General features: G+C 41.2%; 1 protein-coding gene across 4 annotated transcripts in view; it reads left to right on the top strand.

Moving 5' to 3' along the window:
* Window positions 1-15699, top strand: part of Ppargc1a (PPARG coactivator 1 alpha) — a 640420-nt gene that overhangs the window by 610134 nt on the left and 14587 nt on the right. For all 4 annotated transcript variants that reach the window (XM_005366020.2, XM_005366019.2, XM_026788616.1 and 1 more), the window contains 3 exons: window positions 9492-10407; window positions 10925-11029; window positions 11186-11306. In XM_005366020.2, coding sequence (XP_005366077.1) covers window positions 9492-10407; window positions 10925-11029; window positions 11186-11306 — 1142 coding nt within the window. The remainder of the gene's footprint in view (window positions 1-9491; window positions 10408-10924; window positions 11030-11185; window positions 11307-15699) is intronic.

The following is a 15699-nucleotide window of genomic DNA, read 5'->3' as shown; positions in this document are numbered from 1 at the left end:
CATCCTCCTCCATTCTTTTTTTTTTTTTTTGGTTTTTAGAGACAGGGTTTCTCTGTGGCTTTGGAGCCTGTCCTGGCACTAGCTCTGTAGACCAGGCTGATCTCGAACTCACAGAGCTCCACCTGCCTCTGCCTCCCTAGTGCTGGGATTAAAGGCGTGCGCCACCATCGCCCGGCTAAAATACTTCATTCTTTACATCACTGAAAGACCATTTGTACAATGGAAACAAATTTACCATAATTTCCTTTCTTTTCTGCTCATTGTTGATAATATGTCAGGCTTTGGTGAGACTAGAGTCAGGATGAGACATAGAAACAATTCCATGTCTAGTGCTGAAAACAGCATCTAGTCAAAGGAGTTATAAAGTAAGTGTTCTCAAGTTTGAGATATGGTCTAACACCTTATCGAGAAAAGAACGTTCACTGATAAGTGGCACAAAAAAAACAGCATATTATTTATAATATTTTGGCACCTTTAAGAAACATGAGCCTGAAGGATGTTTTTTAGTTTGTTGTTTGATGTCAGTAACTGTAGGGCAGCTGAGCTGTAATCAAATTGCATTATACACTAGAGGGATTTGAGATGAAGAAATTAGGAGTTACAAGGAGGGACTGAAAGGTGTGGAGGGTGCAGTCTTGTAGGTAGTGTAAAGGAGGATTTTGGGTAGAAGGAAGAATTTTATAGTGACAGGCACTATTGTGGGTACAGAAGGAATTCTATGTAGTGAGTGATGCCCGTCTTCTGTAGAATGCATTGCTCAATGGCCAACACTACACATTAGGAACCACAAATGAGAAAGGGAATCACCAAAGAACCACAGTGATACCCCATCTCTATTCAAGGAAGTGCTTTCACAGAAGATTTAGAATGTTGAAGACTGTAGGGTTGGAAGGAGTGTCAAAGCAATGTCAGTCTAGGTAATACCCTAGGAGATCCATGGAAGAAGGCTGAGGGAACTGGGTTTTTTAGTAGGCTCAGCTGACTTAGCCCGTCTTAAGAAAGGAAAGTGTTTGCATTGAATTTGGAAACAGGGTGGAAGGAGAGAATCAAGAAGGCAAAGAGCCAAAGAGAAGGTCCAATGGCAGTGTGCTTGGCGTGGGCATGATATCAGCAAGAGACCACAAGAAAGGACCCATACTTCTTTCTCTTTCTCTTTTAATTGCTAAGACTGTTCTGCATCCTTGGTCATTCTTCACCTTTTAGGTTATATTCATAACCACTAAATGAGAATACTGTTGTACTCAATGTAGCAGAATATAATAATTCCAGTGTTTAACCACTCATGCCCTATAAAAAATGGCAACTGCATGTAGCTCAATTTGAACTTAAGCACTTTATAAACAACAAAGATAAAATTAAAAGGACGCTATTAGGATCAAAGAGACAGCCTGTCTTAGTGAAGTTATACAAAACCCACACCAATGTTAGACAAACTCAAGCTTGACTTAGTGCCGGAGTCTCTGGGAGTGTTCAGTGAGACTGAGCATGTCCGTAGCATAGTGTATAGGCCCTCGGTCCATATTAACTTCTTTGGAGGCCAGTGCACCTTGCTACTCAAGGTGTCAAGCCTCAACTGTCTCTAACACTTCTGGTTTCTCTACTTCAGTCTCTGGCAATCTCACCTATGATGTTTTCTCTTTTCTTCTATGGCACACACTAGCCTACTTCCACTTCTGCAAACACTGAATGAATACTGCTTTGGGTACATGTGGAAGGTCTAGAAAATGGAGGTGTAAGCCACAGATCTTTCCGAGTCTGTCAACAACTACTTCTACAATTGCCACCAACTCTGGTGATTCTTCTCTGACATTTAAAAATATATATAATTTTGACTCTCTGCCCATTCCATTATCTAAGAAAAAGCTGTATGTTGACAGTAGCTTCCTGGTGAACTCTGGGTTCAAAAAAATCTGACCAAAGTGTAGATTTCTTTTCTGAATTTTAAAGATAGTAGTTGGCATCTGTTATGTTAAATAGTTTTCTTCTGTCTTGCCAAAGTGCCATCGATCGGTATTGGCTGCCAGAAGCAATGTGTTGGGAGAGATTCTGTGGCCAAGTTTGTACTCAGTGGGAATGTCATGATCAATTAGTGATGTCTGCCACAGTTGCAGCAGGGGGTGAATGGAGTAGAAACAGCATCCACACAGTTGATTCGTTGATCTTTGATCTACATGCCTATTCTGTTTAGTAGAGACAGAGATGGTATCTGAAGCTTCTGTATGCATCCTCCTCCTGTCTTCTTTTACTCTAAAAATTTGTTAGTGAATTTCCCCAAACATTCAAGAGGAAATGTAAAGACTCGACAGAATTCTAAGACCTCCAGAATAATGTGTGTGCCCCATCTGCAACATCTTTGGGAGGCAGGAGGAACGAGAGAGGGAGTTGGTTTTATTAGGTATTGCCAGCTGCTCTGACTTCCTTGTGATTGTCCTAAGCTAGCTTGTTGTGACTGATAAAGAAAAAAAAAAAGCTCTTCTCTTTTACAGGTGTAAAAACTAATTTGATTTCAAAATAGCTGTTGTTAGTAAAGCAGGAGGAGAGAAAAGAGAACGCTCTTTTGGTAGAAGGCATTTAAATCTATTGCACATGGAAATTTTTCAGACACTACCAACACATTCTTGTGTCTGAAATGGATTGGCAAAGCAATGTCAGCTTAACAAGGTGATAGTCTGAAACACAAGACATGAAGGAGCTTGGTTAGGGACCAAAATGACTGGTCCCCAGCTTTTATGTATATGCTTAAATGTTTTCATTATCACGGTCAACACGGTGAAAGTGACGGAGCTGCTTTATAACGGATGAAGAAAGTGAGCAGAACAGGATAACCAGGTGCCTTTTCACTCTGGGACCACTGGGTTCTGCCCACGTTTCCCTCTCTTCACATATCCTTGGCTACACTGTTTTAAATGGAATGGGCATGTGGCTAATTTAATTTGTTATTATTTTATTTTTTGGAAGATTTTATAAATGAGTACACTGTATTTGCATCATTTCCACGCTCCCACAACTACTCCCCAAACCGTCTCCTCCTCTCAATTTCAAGTCCTCTCCTTCTGTAGTTAATGATATCATATATTACACACACACACACACACACACACACACACACACACACACACACACAGTACAAGTCGTGTTGCCCTTATTTAGGGCTAACCAGTTAGGATTAAAGTCTCATCTCTGAAAAATTAAAAAAAGGGAGGAGGAGGAGGAGGAGGAGGAGGAGGAGGAGAAGGAGGAGGAGGAAAACAGCACAACTGGCTCCACTTCCCTCAGCAGCCATTCACTGCCTGCATTCAGGTCTTATGCAGACAGCCACATTATTTGGAGTCCATGGATTCATGCAGGCCATAGCCAGAAGACTGGAGCCTGCAACAGTCAATCTGGTCTTCAGGCTCTTCCTGTCTCTCTGCCTCTACTTTTATGAGGGGTGGCAGTTCTGCTATAGATGTCCTACTTGGGATTTGAGCACTCCATGGTGGCTGCATTTTGTGATGTCATTTGTTTTTAACCGAATACTTTCGTTTGGTTTAAATAATTCATTATTCAATGTGCATTTAGTGAACTTGTGGTTAAAAGAAACACAATTAACAAATTAATTTCTAATTTCTCCTATTCTGAATTTTTGGTTTAAAAGAAGAATCTTTACTTTTTAAAAACAAACATTGACGGTGTATATGCTGCATGTTCTTTTGATAGCTATTTCTTCTGCATTTGATAAGCCTTGAGAAAAATAGACAAAGGCATAATATAAACAGTAGCTAGTAGTTTTACAGGAAAAGACCAAAATCTGCTACAGAAAATTTGGAAGTGGGCCAGTGAGATGGTTCAGTGACGAAATGCACGTGTTGCTAAGCTTGACAACTTGAATTTGATCACTGCGATTCCTGTGGCAGAGGGCGAAAACCAACTCCTGTGGGTTGTTCTCTGACCTTCATCCTCTAAAGCCCTCACACGCCCATCTATGCATATACATACACATGCACTATCTATGCATATACATACACATGCACTATCTATGCATATACATACACATGCACTCACACGCACACACCCAATTGCAACCTCATGCATACATTAAAAATACATACATGTAATTTTTAAAAGGAAAGTGTGAAGTGGCTTTGGCAGGTTATTTAATTCATTCCTATTTAGGAAGTATCCATGAAAAAGAGACTTTGGGACCCAGTGCATCTTTTGGCTACTCTGACTACCAGGGGTGTTATTCTTTAGCTTCTATTTCCAGCCTCATTCATCTCGGCCCGAGGTCTGCAATACTCACCCTTTCTTCTGTTTGCTTTCCTGGAAATGATACTGTCCCACTGGGTATTTAAGCCAAGGATAACAAAGTAACTTCCCACCCAATCTCAGCTTCCAGTTTTGGCAGTGGATAACTGCCATTCCAGGTTCACAGCCTCAGGTCTGTGGGAAAGTGCCTACAGGACAATTAGTAATAACCTTGGCTTCGAATTCCACAGGTAAAAATTTGAGTATTAGGTGTTTTTTTTTTGTTTGTTTGTTTTGTAGGAAAAGTTTTGAAACTTTTCTGCAAAGTCAATTTCATCCCTGATGAACAGGATGATATCCAAAGTAATCGGTGAGGTCAGGCAGGAAATTCCCAGTCAGTGTGGAGGAATGCCCGCCAGAGAACCAGGGTAATCCATAGGAGGACTTACCATGCCAAGTGTTAACACTTTAGTGGGTGGATATTGTGGTGCACAAGTGACTCTTCGAAATGGATGAGAAATGGAGGACAGAAGAAGAAGCAAGATCAGCCCCATACTCGAGCAGCTGTTGTAGCAGTAGCTGCTGTCCCAGCCTTCTCTTCCTTCTCCTGACAGGCCCTTCTACTTCTGACCTTCTGGGATACTTGAGAAAGACAAGACCTGCTTGTCTTTGCACTACTCCTCAGTGTTTTCCCTTCAGACCCTAAACTGTCACACAACCCAAGGAAAATCCTGTTAAGTTAACTCAGAAGTAAACTGTAGAGATGGCAGGACATTCAGAACCAGGTTATAAACTGTGCACATAAAAAGGTAAGAAAAAAAATAGTCCTGCAGAATTTAGGTGGATACTAGGGCTCAAGAAACAGGGCAGGAGCTTCATGGTTTCTTAGAGTCATTCAATTAAACAAACAAACTCCGAAGAGAGCTGCTCAAAGCAAACCACACTTCATGGCACATAATGAAAGACGAAGCAAAACAAAACTCGCCTCTGACTTTTTTCTTTTAAATAAAAGGAGGGCTGTTTCGAGCGGTGACTGGAGAAGTGTGTGCCACTTCTCCTAGATCGGCAGTGCAGAAGTGTGAGTGATGTAGAGGTACTTGTTTATTATAGAGCACATTTCAATGCAGTAATCATAAATATTGCTAAGGTTGTGCTCTGTTGAAATATGACCTACATACTCTTGATTGTTTGTGTTACGTGATTTGTCTGACACCCATTACATTCTGGGTAATAGCAGCCATTTGTTGCTCTGCACAGCAGGCTCTTTTGACAAAAGAAAATAGGCAGCAATAAAAAAGCTATAGTCTGAATTACATTCTGCACGGAGCCGCACTGCTGAGAGTTTGTGCAAGTGTCTTAACAATGCTCGGAACTGCCTCTTGTCAGCCTTCAGCCTGTAATGGCCATCTGTCCTCACATAAATCTGTCAAAACCTGCTAAGTTCAAGAGAGAGCATAGAATATACCTTGTACTGTCAACACCAAAATGTACACATTCCCCAGAAAAATCAACACACGGGAAAGGAGCCAGAGGTTATGGGAGGCATTAGCGCTGTTGATTTAGGCTTTGTGGCATGAAATTGAGAGTTTGGCCATTAGTGGAAAGATGAGCAAAGGAATTGAGCATTAAGGAACTGAGTGTTGACCTCCCCTGGACCACAGGGGAAGACACTGTGGGCAGAGCTAGCCAGGTTAGAGAAATATAGCTGATTCAGAGGCCAAGGGGGGTAACCTGTCCCATCAGCTATGCCTAAAAGTTTGACACAACACTAAAAGAAATAATAATAAAAAAATGTCCTTTGTGCTTCTGCTTTCCTTTATTTTGCCGTAGGTTTCAACTATATTTGGAACTAGATTTTCAATTAAGCACTGGGTGATAGAAAGTCTGCCATTCCCGAGATCTCTCAGTCTTGGTCACAGGTATTCTCTGAATTTGGGGATTTTGGTAAAGAGTCTAAAGACAGTGAGTTATCTAGAATCTGTCCCCTACCCTCCCACGCACTAACAGTTTACTCTTTGCCATCTGATAAGTGAGTAGGGTTTGATTCATCAGGTGATGTGAGCAGAGACTCATAGCCCTGCCGGCTTCTGTCACAACATCACAGCACACATTTTGTTTCCCCCAGAACATTGCCACCCACTTTAAGCATATCTACAACAAAACTTAGTTATTTCAGAGCTAGAAGAATTGCCTCTTCATTAAAAGTGGCTGTGTTGTCCAAGGGGGTGGAGTCCTTGAAACACCAGCAACCCGCATGTAGTACACAGTAGGTGCGATGTGGATGTCTGTTTAGTGGCAAGAGCTTCTCATATCTGTAGGAAAAAAAAAAAACACTGTCTTTAACTGAGAGGAAGTATGATCAGGGAATCACGACATCCAAGAACAATTGGAAAACCATTTATTTAAACAATAATGAACTTAGATCCTGGGACAAGGGTTTCAAATTTTCAAGAGTAAAAGAATTTCTATATTTAAAATCCCTAGATAGTCGAGGTATTTTTAGAGCTAGTCTCTCTTTTATAGTGGCCTAATTTGGCATTTCTGAAGTTCAGGGTTTCTTTTTATACATCTGGACTGTCAGTCAAAACACAGATATTTGGAGTAAAGGCCATGTGCGACACAGATGTTCAAAGACTTTGGTTCCCAGCGTGTGGTCCGGGAACCATCTCATTAAAAATTTGTAACTAGACTCCTAAGTGCTCTTAGGCCACTGGCATGTGAGACCAACTACTCAGAAAGAAAGTGCAAAAATGAAAATAAACAAAATAACCTGTAGACAATTAAATCTAGGCAGCGTCCTACAAAGCCCTTATGATCTCTCTGGAGAAAACTGATGTGATTCTCATTTTTTTAAAGAAAAAATTCAGAGACATGTAGTACATACAGATGAATTGAGCCACCCCAATATGAATCATTAGAACTGAAAAAACTTGTCATACACTAGATGAGCATAAACAGATTTATGTAGATTGATTCTGGATGTTGAATGGCGGTCTCTCCTCAAGGGTCATTTCTTTTGGTTATTTGACTGGCACTTACTTATTGGCATGTACTCAGCTTACTCACCATTAGTGTTTGAGTGTGTGTTCTTGTGTATATGTGTCATAGTATTTGTTAGCGATGGTGTGTGCATGTGTGTGAAGGTACACAGTGATGAAGGCACATGAGGAAGCCAGAGGTCAGGTTCAGATGGCTTTCTTCAGACTCTCTTCACCTTTTATTTATTTATTGTTTTTGAAACGAAGTCTCTCACTGAACCTGAAACTGGCCCATGGATGTGGCCAGGCTTTCCAGTCAATGAACTTCAGGAACCCATTTGTCTTTGATGCCCATCACTTAAGAGTTCCGGGTACATTCTGCCACACCAGGTTGCTAATTTAAACTCAGGTTCTCATGTATATGCAATAGGCACATAGATGGCTGATCAGGAACTTGACATCTCTTTTTTTTGAGCATGGGGACTTGAAAATGTGTGTTGTGTTGGTAACCAAAGCCAGCCTATGGTAGAAATCTCTACACAAAAATCTACACAGAGCGATACAAAGTCTAAACAAAATGAGGAAGAAAAGGAGTAGGAGCTTCTTAGTCTAGAAACAAGCCATGCTCTTTCTAATGGAGGGAGCAAAAAGAGCATGCACCTCTATGACACAGAAGTTTTATGCAGGAAATTGTTTCTTGCTTTTCGGCTGCAGCAGAGTGGGCACATGGATGAAGCCAGCTCCTGTGGACTCAGATGTGCCCAAAGGAAGAGTGTCCATGCCTGTACCCATCCTTCCAAATGCTGCCCCTACCTTTCTCCATGGAGACAATTAACTCAGCATGCAAAAATTGCCTAAGATTAAACCAGAAATTTTCCTTTAATTGAAAACATTAATTTCCTCTGGTTCTTTATCATCAAGTAGGAGAACAAGACAGTGTCTTTCTGTTTATATCAAAATTGCATGTGGCTCTCTGTGACCTACTTGGTTCTTGACATATTTATATATTTTTTCCAACAAGGTAGGAATTTTTTTCCCCCTTGAAATGTACAGTTGCCTTAAGTCTCACCCCAGGCTTGTTAACAGACTTGAAACCATTTTTTTTTTCTGCTGAATAGCATTTGCCCATCCTCCTAAATAGAAAATCTGCTGTAAACTAAAATGTTCCCTTGTAAGCATACAATCATCTAACTGTGGCCTGCCCTCCTTCAAAGTTTCTTGGACACTGGAGCTTCCTAGTGATTCTTCCTGAGTAGGACAGAATGAATTGAGTTTATTATTCATGGGTGAGACTTTGAGGTAATGGCTAGGCCTCGGATTAGTCTATCCTGGCGTCGGAATTTTCTGTAGCTAGGCAGACAAGGCACCAACCCGTAGATGCCCCTGTCTTCTCTTATTTGTTTTTTATGTCATTAGCTGCTGAAGTTTGGAATTGTTTCAGTCCTACTGTCTCATGCCTTCGGTGACAATGTGCTCTAAACAAAATGGTCCCCTGGCATGGAGATATTTAGAGTCACGTTGCACTTAGCTTTCCATTGCAGAACCATATTTTAGACAGAATGTATTAGTTATGCTTACAAGAATGTATTATACCTACATTAGCCATGGTTTACTAAGTTAATGAACTGTGGAGACAAAGACTCATTGTCGTTGAGTTGTGGAGGGGCTCTGACTCCCTGTGTTCAGCCGGGCCCATCCTACTTCAAAATTCTCTATGGATGTCATTCCTACCCTGGCCAAAATTTTCAGTCATTTCACTTTTCGAAAAACATTGCCCCGAGGGTAGATTCTTGATTGTTCTAAGAGCCTTGAACCACTTGTATTTTGCCTGCAGCATTCTCTGCAGACAAATGCCAACCAAGGCTGTTCCATGATTCTTAGGTCCCGACACATGGATTGCTTTAAGTGACTCCTGCAACACCTTTGAAAATGCCAGTGTTGGTGACACCTGCTGCTGGGGCTGCCAGCAGTGACACATTCCTGTTTTCTAGGCTGCAGAGTTTGTTAGCAGAGACGTTTGAAATAACAAAATATCACAGCCCTGGCTGCTGACTGGCGTTACCCATCTACCTTTTGCTGGTTGACAGGGAGGGACTTAGGAATAGAGTCAAATTTTCAGGACTTGTCATGAGTTTAGTTTCCTCTTTCTTCACTCAGTTTTAACCGTAGTCTGAAATGAAATCCAAGAAAAAAAAATTAAGAAATGTGTTTATCCTTGAAGAACATCTTCTGTTTCTTTTCTCTCTTTCTTTCCCCACATTTCTTTTTGTTTCTCTTTTGTCGCAGGCCTAACTCCACCCACAACCCCTCCTCATAAAGCCAACCAAGAAAACCCTTTTAAGGCTTCTCCAAAGCTGAAGCCCTCTTGTAAGACCGTGGTGCCACCACCATCCAAGAGGGCCCGGTACAGTGAGTGTTCTGGTACCCAAGGCAGCCACTCCACCAAGAAAGGGCCAGAGCAATCTGAGTTGTATGCACAACTCAGCAAGTCCTCAGTGCTCAGCCGGGGACCCGAGGAAAGGAAGACTAAACGGCCCAGCCTACGGCTGTTTGGTGACCATGACTACTGTCAGTCAGTCAATTCCAAAACGGATATACTCATTAACATATCACAGGAGCTTCAAGACTCTAGACAACTAGACTACAAAGATGCCTCCTGTGACTGGCAGGGGCACATCTGCTCTTCCACAGATTCAGGCCAATGCTACATGAGAGAGACTTCGGAGGCCAGCAAGCAAGTCTCTCCTTGCAGCACCAGAAAACAGCTCCAAGACCAGGAAATCCGAGCTGAGCTGAACAAGCACTTCGGTCATCCCTGTCAAGCTGTTTTTGATGACGAAACAGACAAGACCAGTGAACTGAGGGATGGCGACTTCAGTAATGAACAATTCTCCAAACTACCTGTGTTTATAAATTCAGGACTAGCCATGGATGGCCTCTTTGATGACAGTGAAGATGAAAGTGATAAACTGAGCTACCCTTGGGATGGCACGCAGGCCTACTCATTGTTTGATGTGTCGCCTTCTTGCTCTTCTTTTAACTCTCCGTGTCGAGATTCAGTGTCACCACCCAAATGCTTACTTTCTCAAAGACCCCAAAGGATGCGCTCTCGTTCAAGATCCTTTTCTCGACACAGGTCGTGTTCCCGATCACCATATTCCAGGTCAAGGTCAAGGTCCCCAGGCAGTAGATCCTCTTCAAGGTAAGGTTGTCAAAATCCACCCAATGCTAAAGTGTTTCCTCAGAAATCAGAGAAAATTTCCAACGTCAGGGTTACTCTTCTGGAGCAACCCCATCAATTAACCGAGGCACATACACCCCCAGACCCACTTCTTCATGTTCTCTCACACACCCAGCTCTGAGCTCTCTACCTCGGCCAATCAGAACAGAGAGACATTCGTAAGAAACTTGCTTGTTTAACTTTTTCCATTTCTTGAAAAGGATCCCTGTGTCAGGAGAGTTGAGATCCTTATAGGATAAATCTGACAGAATACCCATTCCATGAGCCATGGTAACATCAGTAAGAGACATGGAGAAGGAATTGATGACTTTTTTGGTCTCTGGTCTGACTAGCTGATGGCAAGCTGTTACTGGAAGGTCTTGCTAGTAAGGAGAAGGCAATTGATACAGCCCTGAGCTTCCAATGATGTTCAGTGGTCCCGGTACATTGGGCTAAGAGCCAGTTGCAAACGTCCTTTTGGTTTTCTCCTCTCTCCCAGATCCTGCTACTACTATGAATCAAGTCACTACAGACACCGCACACACCGCAATTCTCCCTTGTATGTGAGATCACGCTCAAGGTCACCCTACAGCCGTAGGCCCAGGTAATAAGGCCTGTCCTTTTCCTTCAGCTCCCTTTATCCCCTCCTTTGGATGGCAAGACATTACCCCCAAACTCTCCCTGTTCCCTCCCCAAATGACCATGTGCTTTTTCATACAAACAGCGGTGGCCAGCCTAATGATGAAGTTGTGTTTCCCAGGTACGACAGCTATGAAGCCTATCAGCATGAGAGGCTGAAGAGGGATGAATACCGCAGAGAATATGAGAAGCGGGAATCTGAAAGGGCCAAGCAGAGGGAGAGGCAGAAGCAGAAAGCAATTGTAAGCAGCGTGGGGCTAATTTCTTTTCTTTGCTTTTCCTCTGAGACTTTTTTTTTTGGTAGATTAAACAGCAACAGAAAGTTAATGCTCTGTTAACATTATTTTTGACTTTAAAATATCTTAAGGCGCTCTTATTCGAAAAAAATGGTGTCAGTATACTTCTTATGATAGTTGGATTGTGACATTCAGTAGCTTTCTCAAGGTTTGTTTTGAAAAATGAAGAAACGGGAGGATCCTTCAGTCTGACAGGACATGAAGAATGTGTATCTTTTTAGCTGCTTCCTGTTACTCTTTGAGTGGAGTGCGAGGAGATTCCAGATTCCGTTTAAAGTCATATTGGAAGTCTGGCTAAGAAAGTCAGTATTTCTTACCTCTGGACGGGACATCACCTGACTGGGGGTGGGGACGGAGTGTTAATACAGTCACCTGACATGTGGTCAGTGCTGATGCTCATGTGTAAACCTGCAAGCTATGATGAACCTGTTTGTTCTCTGAAATATAGTACTGTCCTTCACTAGGTGTTAATAAGGTGGCACTCAGGTGGTCAGAATCCAGTACATGCCCATGGCAGACACTCTTAATCAATCACGGAACTCTGTTCCTCTGAGGTCCTGCAGAGCCTTGAGGTCTTTCCCAACACAGTGCTCCTGGGAGCTGTGGCTAATTGATGAGATATGGCACTGTTGTGGTTCATTGCACCGGCTGCCCGTCTCTGCTAGCTGCTCCAAGCCACAGCAGTGCAAGGCACCATCTGACATAGTTTGCATATAAGCTAAGCAAGCCTCAGAGAAATCAATGCTAGCTATTAATGCTGAGCTCCTGTGGCACCTCCAAGAAAACCCAGTCATATCAAGAAAACAATGAGAGAACAATAAAACTAACGGTATCAAACATAGCCCTGATGGTGTCAAACCAAGTCTTAGTTGTCACAAGCTCGAGTAGAAAGGGTAAATGAGAGGTTGTTTATCTTGGGAATTGAAAGAACCAGAAGTGAGAAATAATTGAATTGTTAGATTGGATGTTTGGTACCATCTAACTATGCATCTACCAAGGGCTGAATCAAAGGCATCCTGCGAATTCTAACACTTTACCTCATTTTTTGTTTTCAATTTTCAAGTAAGCTGTGATATTAAGATTTGCCAGAATGTCATTAGTTCACACTTGGGAAGACTAATGAAAACGGAAATTTCCACTTTTCTAATATCGCTGTATTTAATTAATGACCTATCCAATAATTATCCTAATTCACATTATGGAGTGCTCTGTAGTTTACAAAGCCTTTCCACAGAACATGCTACAGTCACTAATTATGAAAGTGAGCCATGTTGAGAGAACATGCAGTCACATAGTGTTTGCTGGTTCACTGCATTTGCTGCTTATAAATTCATATCGTACAAAGTTCTTGATTTTCCTTAAATATAGGGTATTATTTGCTCATTTGGGCAAAATACAGTGCAATTCTAATCAAAGCCAGATGAATATTTTAATCAAAAATATGTAGATAAATGACACGTATTTATTTTATGCCTACCAAAATAATTTAGGTCTAGATACCTAATTAGAATAAAGAAGGGGAGGGAGTCAAGCTTTTCTTTTTTTTCTGGGTTAGCTTTCTCTGAAAACACCTACTAGTTTGCTATTAGTCCTGACTTATGAGACAAAAGCATTCTTAAACTTGCCCTTTCCTTCCTTTGCCTCTCAAATGTTAACTTAATTCTTTGCCCAAGACAGTTCTTATCAGTTTTCAAGTCCTTTGAGAGGGGAGTTGGAGTAATTCAAATGCCACCTTGGCTATATAAAAGCATTATGTATAATCTGGACACTGGTAAGACTTTTGGCACTGGTATTTATTTAGATCTGAGAAAGAAAACCCAGGGACCAGAAACTGTTTACTAGCACTGTGATCTCCAAGTAGTAAGCACTTCATACATATCGGAGACTTTCTGATGAATAAATTCCCACTTGCAAAGTTACCTGCTTTTTCTGTTGACCACACACGAAGTTTCAGAATCTTGTGATAAGTAATTGCCAGGTGCTTGAGATATGCATTTAGGTAAGGTTCAGCACCTGATCCAAAGAGTTAGAAATCAGCTGACAGATAAAGACATTCAAGCATAAAATATACTGTGATTAATGGCTTGATAGAGAGTTCATCTAAGGTACATGGTCAAAAGTGGTCATCTGAACATGTGGGTATGGAAGAGCAAGCATGGGGAAGTTGAAGGGGTTCAAAATTCTGAAGGTAGGGAGGGCAATCTTTTTTGAAACAATCTCATTTTGTATACCAATGCCAGTTCCTTCTCCTGTCCTTTTGCTTCCCCCACTGTCTCCCCACCCCATCTGCCACCCCCATCCACTCATTAGAGAGGGTGAAGCCTCCCATTGGGAATCAACAAACAAGGCCCTCCCTTCTGTATCTAGACTGAACAAGGTATCCCTTCCTAGGGAATGGGCTCCAAAGAGTCAGTTCATGTACTAGGGAAAAATCCTGGTTCTATTGTTAGTGAACCCACAAACTTCCCAAGCCACACAACTGTCACCCACATTCAGAAGACCTAGTTCAGTCTCAGGCAGGTTTCCCGGCTGTCAGTTTTAGCAACTAGAATGTTCAATATGGTAGCCAAAGTTAATCACATGGTTAGTTCTCTTAGGCAGAATTAAGATGGACCATGTGAATGGATTTTAAAGACTTGGTACAAAGAAGGATGGGAAAGTTCTAAGTGTTTTTCTATCTCTCATGAGTCATATGCTGTTTCCGGTATTCTGAACTAAATAGTAAGCATTGTTAGCAATATTATCTATTTCTTTTTATATTACATAATGTAGTTTTTAGAACATTTTTAATTTCTTACATTGTAATATGCTCTTATTGAACATTGATATTCAAGGTAGAGACTGTACCTACAATTCATCTCTAGTTCATTATACTGGGAACCCCTAATGATTTAACTGTTAATACTGAGGGAGGATGGATCAGAAATAAGCCAGTACATCTCAGTGGCAGCCAGAGTTTGGAGTCTTGAAACTCACACTAAAGATGTTGAACTTCATGGCACTATGTAATGACTTTACCCATAGAAAAATTTTCTTAAGTGGTTTTCTTCTTCCCATCATACAGGCCACCTTTCATGTGCCAATCTTGGGAAAACATTGGAAAAGTATACTTTTGTGGACTTGAGCATAGCATGCCTAGAATGATTTTTTTTTTTTACTCATTTGCTTTGAATTCCATTCAGGAAGCAGCTGTGGAAGCCAAGATAGGCCACCCATGTTAGCTAAATAGGTGACTTCCATTCAATTTTTGAGATACCCTTAAAGTAATGAAATGAATAGCCACTTGAATTTGTAATGTCTTGGATGATACGCTGCATTAACTGCTAAGCAGGGCAATCATGTACTTAGGGACCAGCAATTCAGAAGTTCCAAAAGAAAACTTAAAAAGCATTAAAAAGTGCTCATTGATATTTTGAAGAATAAGTGTTCAGTTTTGTCTCATGGGCTTCTTCATATCTACGTTGAGTTTTCAAGGAGATCTGCAAACTTGTCATGAATTGGAGTTCTAAAAGCTTCTTCATAGAGCTCAGGTTGAGCAAGCCTTCATAATGCTAGCAGTAACAATTGGAAGCTGCAAATAAGAATTCTCCGTGATGACCGGAGATCATCATCATGTCAGTGTCTGCTTTCACATGACTTCCATTCAAGCTCACTCTCAAAAGCCAATTGACTCTCTGCCTTTCTCTGTCTCCTAAGCTTAAAATAATTCAGATTAAACCAGAGCTATGAATGCCAGAGTTTAGTACTTAGTGTCTGAACTGTCACTGTTTTAATTTCTTGCTGAAATCCAAGTCCAATTCCATTTGCAATCTGTACAGTTTCTGCTGGAAAGCATCATAATGGGATGTTAATTTAAAGAACAAATCTAGACATTATGATGTGGCTCAGTGCTTAAAACCAAATCCAGATGCTGGAAAATGGCTAGGCTCTCACATAGTTCTCCTCTATTGGTCACTATAAAGTCCAGGAGTCACAACCAATACATCACTACTGTTGATTATAAATGTCTCTCTCTAAATGTAGAAACGTCAGTTATTCTTCTTCGAGAAAAGAATCCAGTTTCATGGATAAACCTTTTTTCCATGGTTCTTGAGTATTTAGCCTCTTTTTGAGGAATTGTCAGTAGAGGGAAATATGTCTTATATCGTGACTTTAAGTTCAGTATTTGGAAATGTCAGTTTTATAAGAAAAGGAAATGCTAGAGGTTTGCTTACAGCATCATCCCTAGTGTGCACTTTGACAATGTTTAAATGATAGATCTCATATCAAATGTACACCTGTCAACAATACACACACACGCATACACACACACACACACACACACACACACACACACACA

Source organism: Microtus ochrogaster, unplaced genomic scaffold (genome assembly GCF_000317375.1).
Source record: "Microtus ochrogaster isolate Prairie Vole_2 unplaced genomic scaffold, MicOch1.0 UNK5, whole genome shotgun sequence".
Lineage (NCBI taxonomy): Eukaryota > Metazoa > Chordata > Mammalia > Rodentia > Cricetidae > Microtus > Microtus ochrogaster.
The sequence above is the reverse complement of the archived record's forward strand: the minus strand, read 5'-3'. Positions and strand labels throughout refer to the sequence as shown.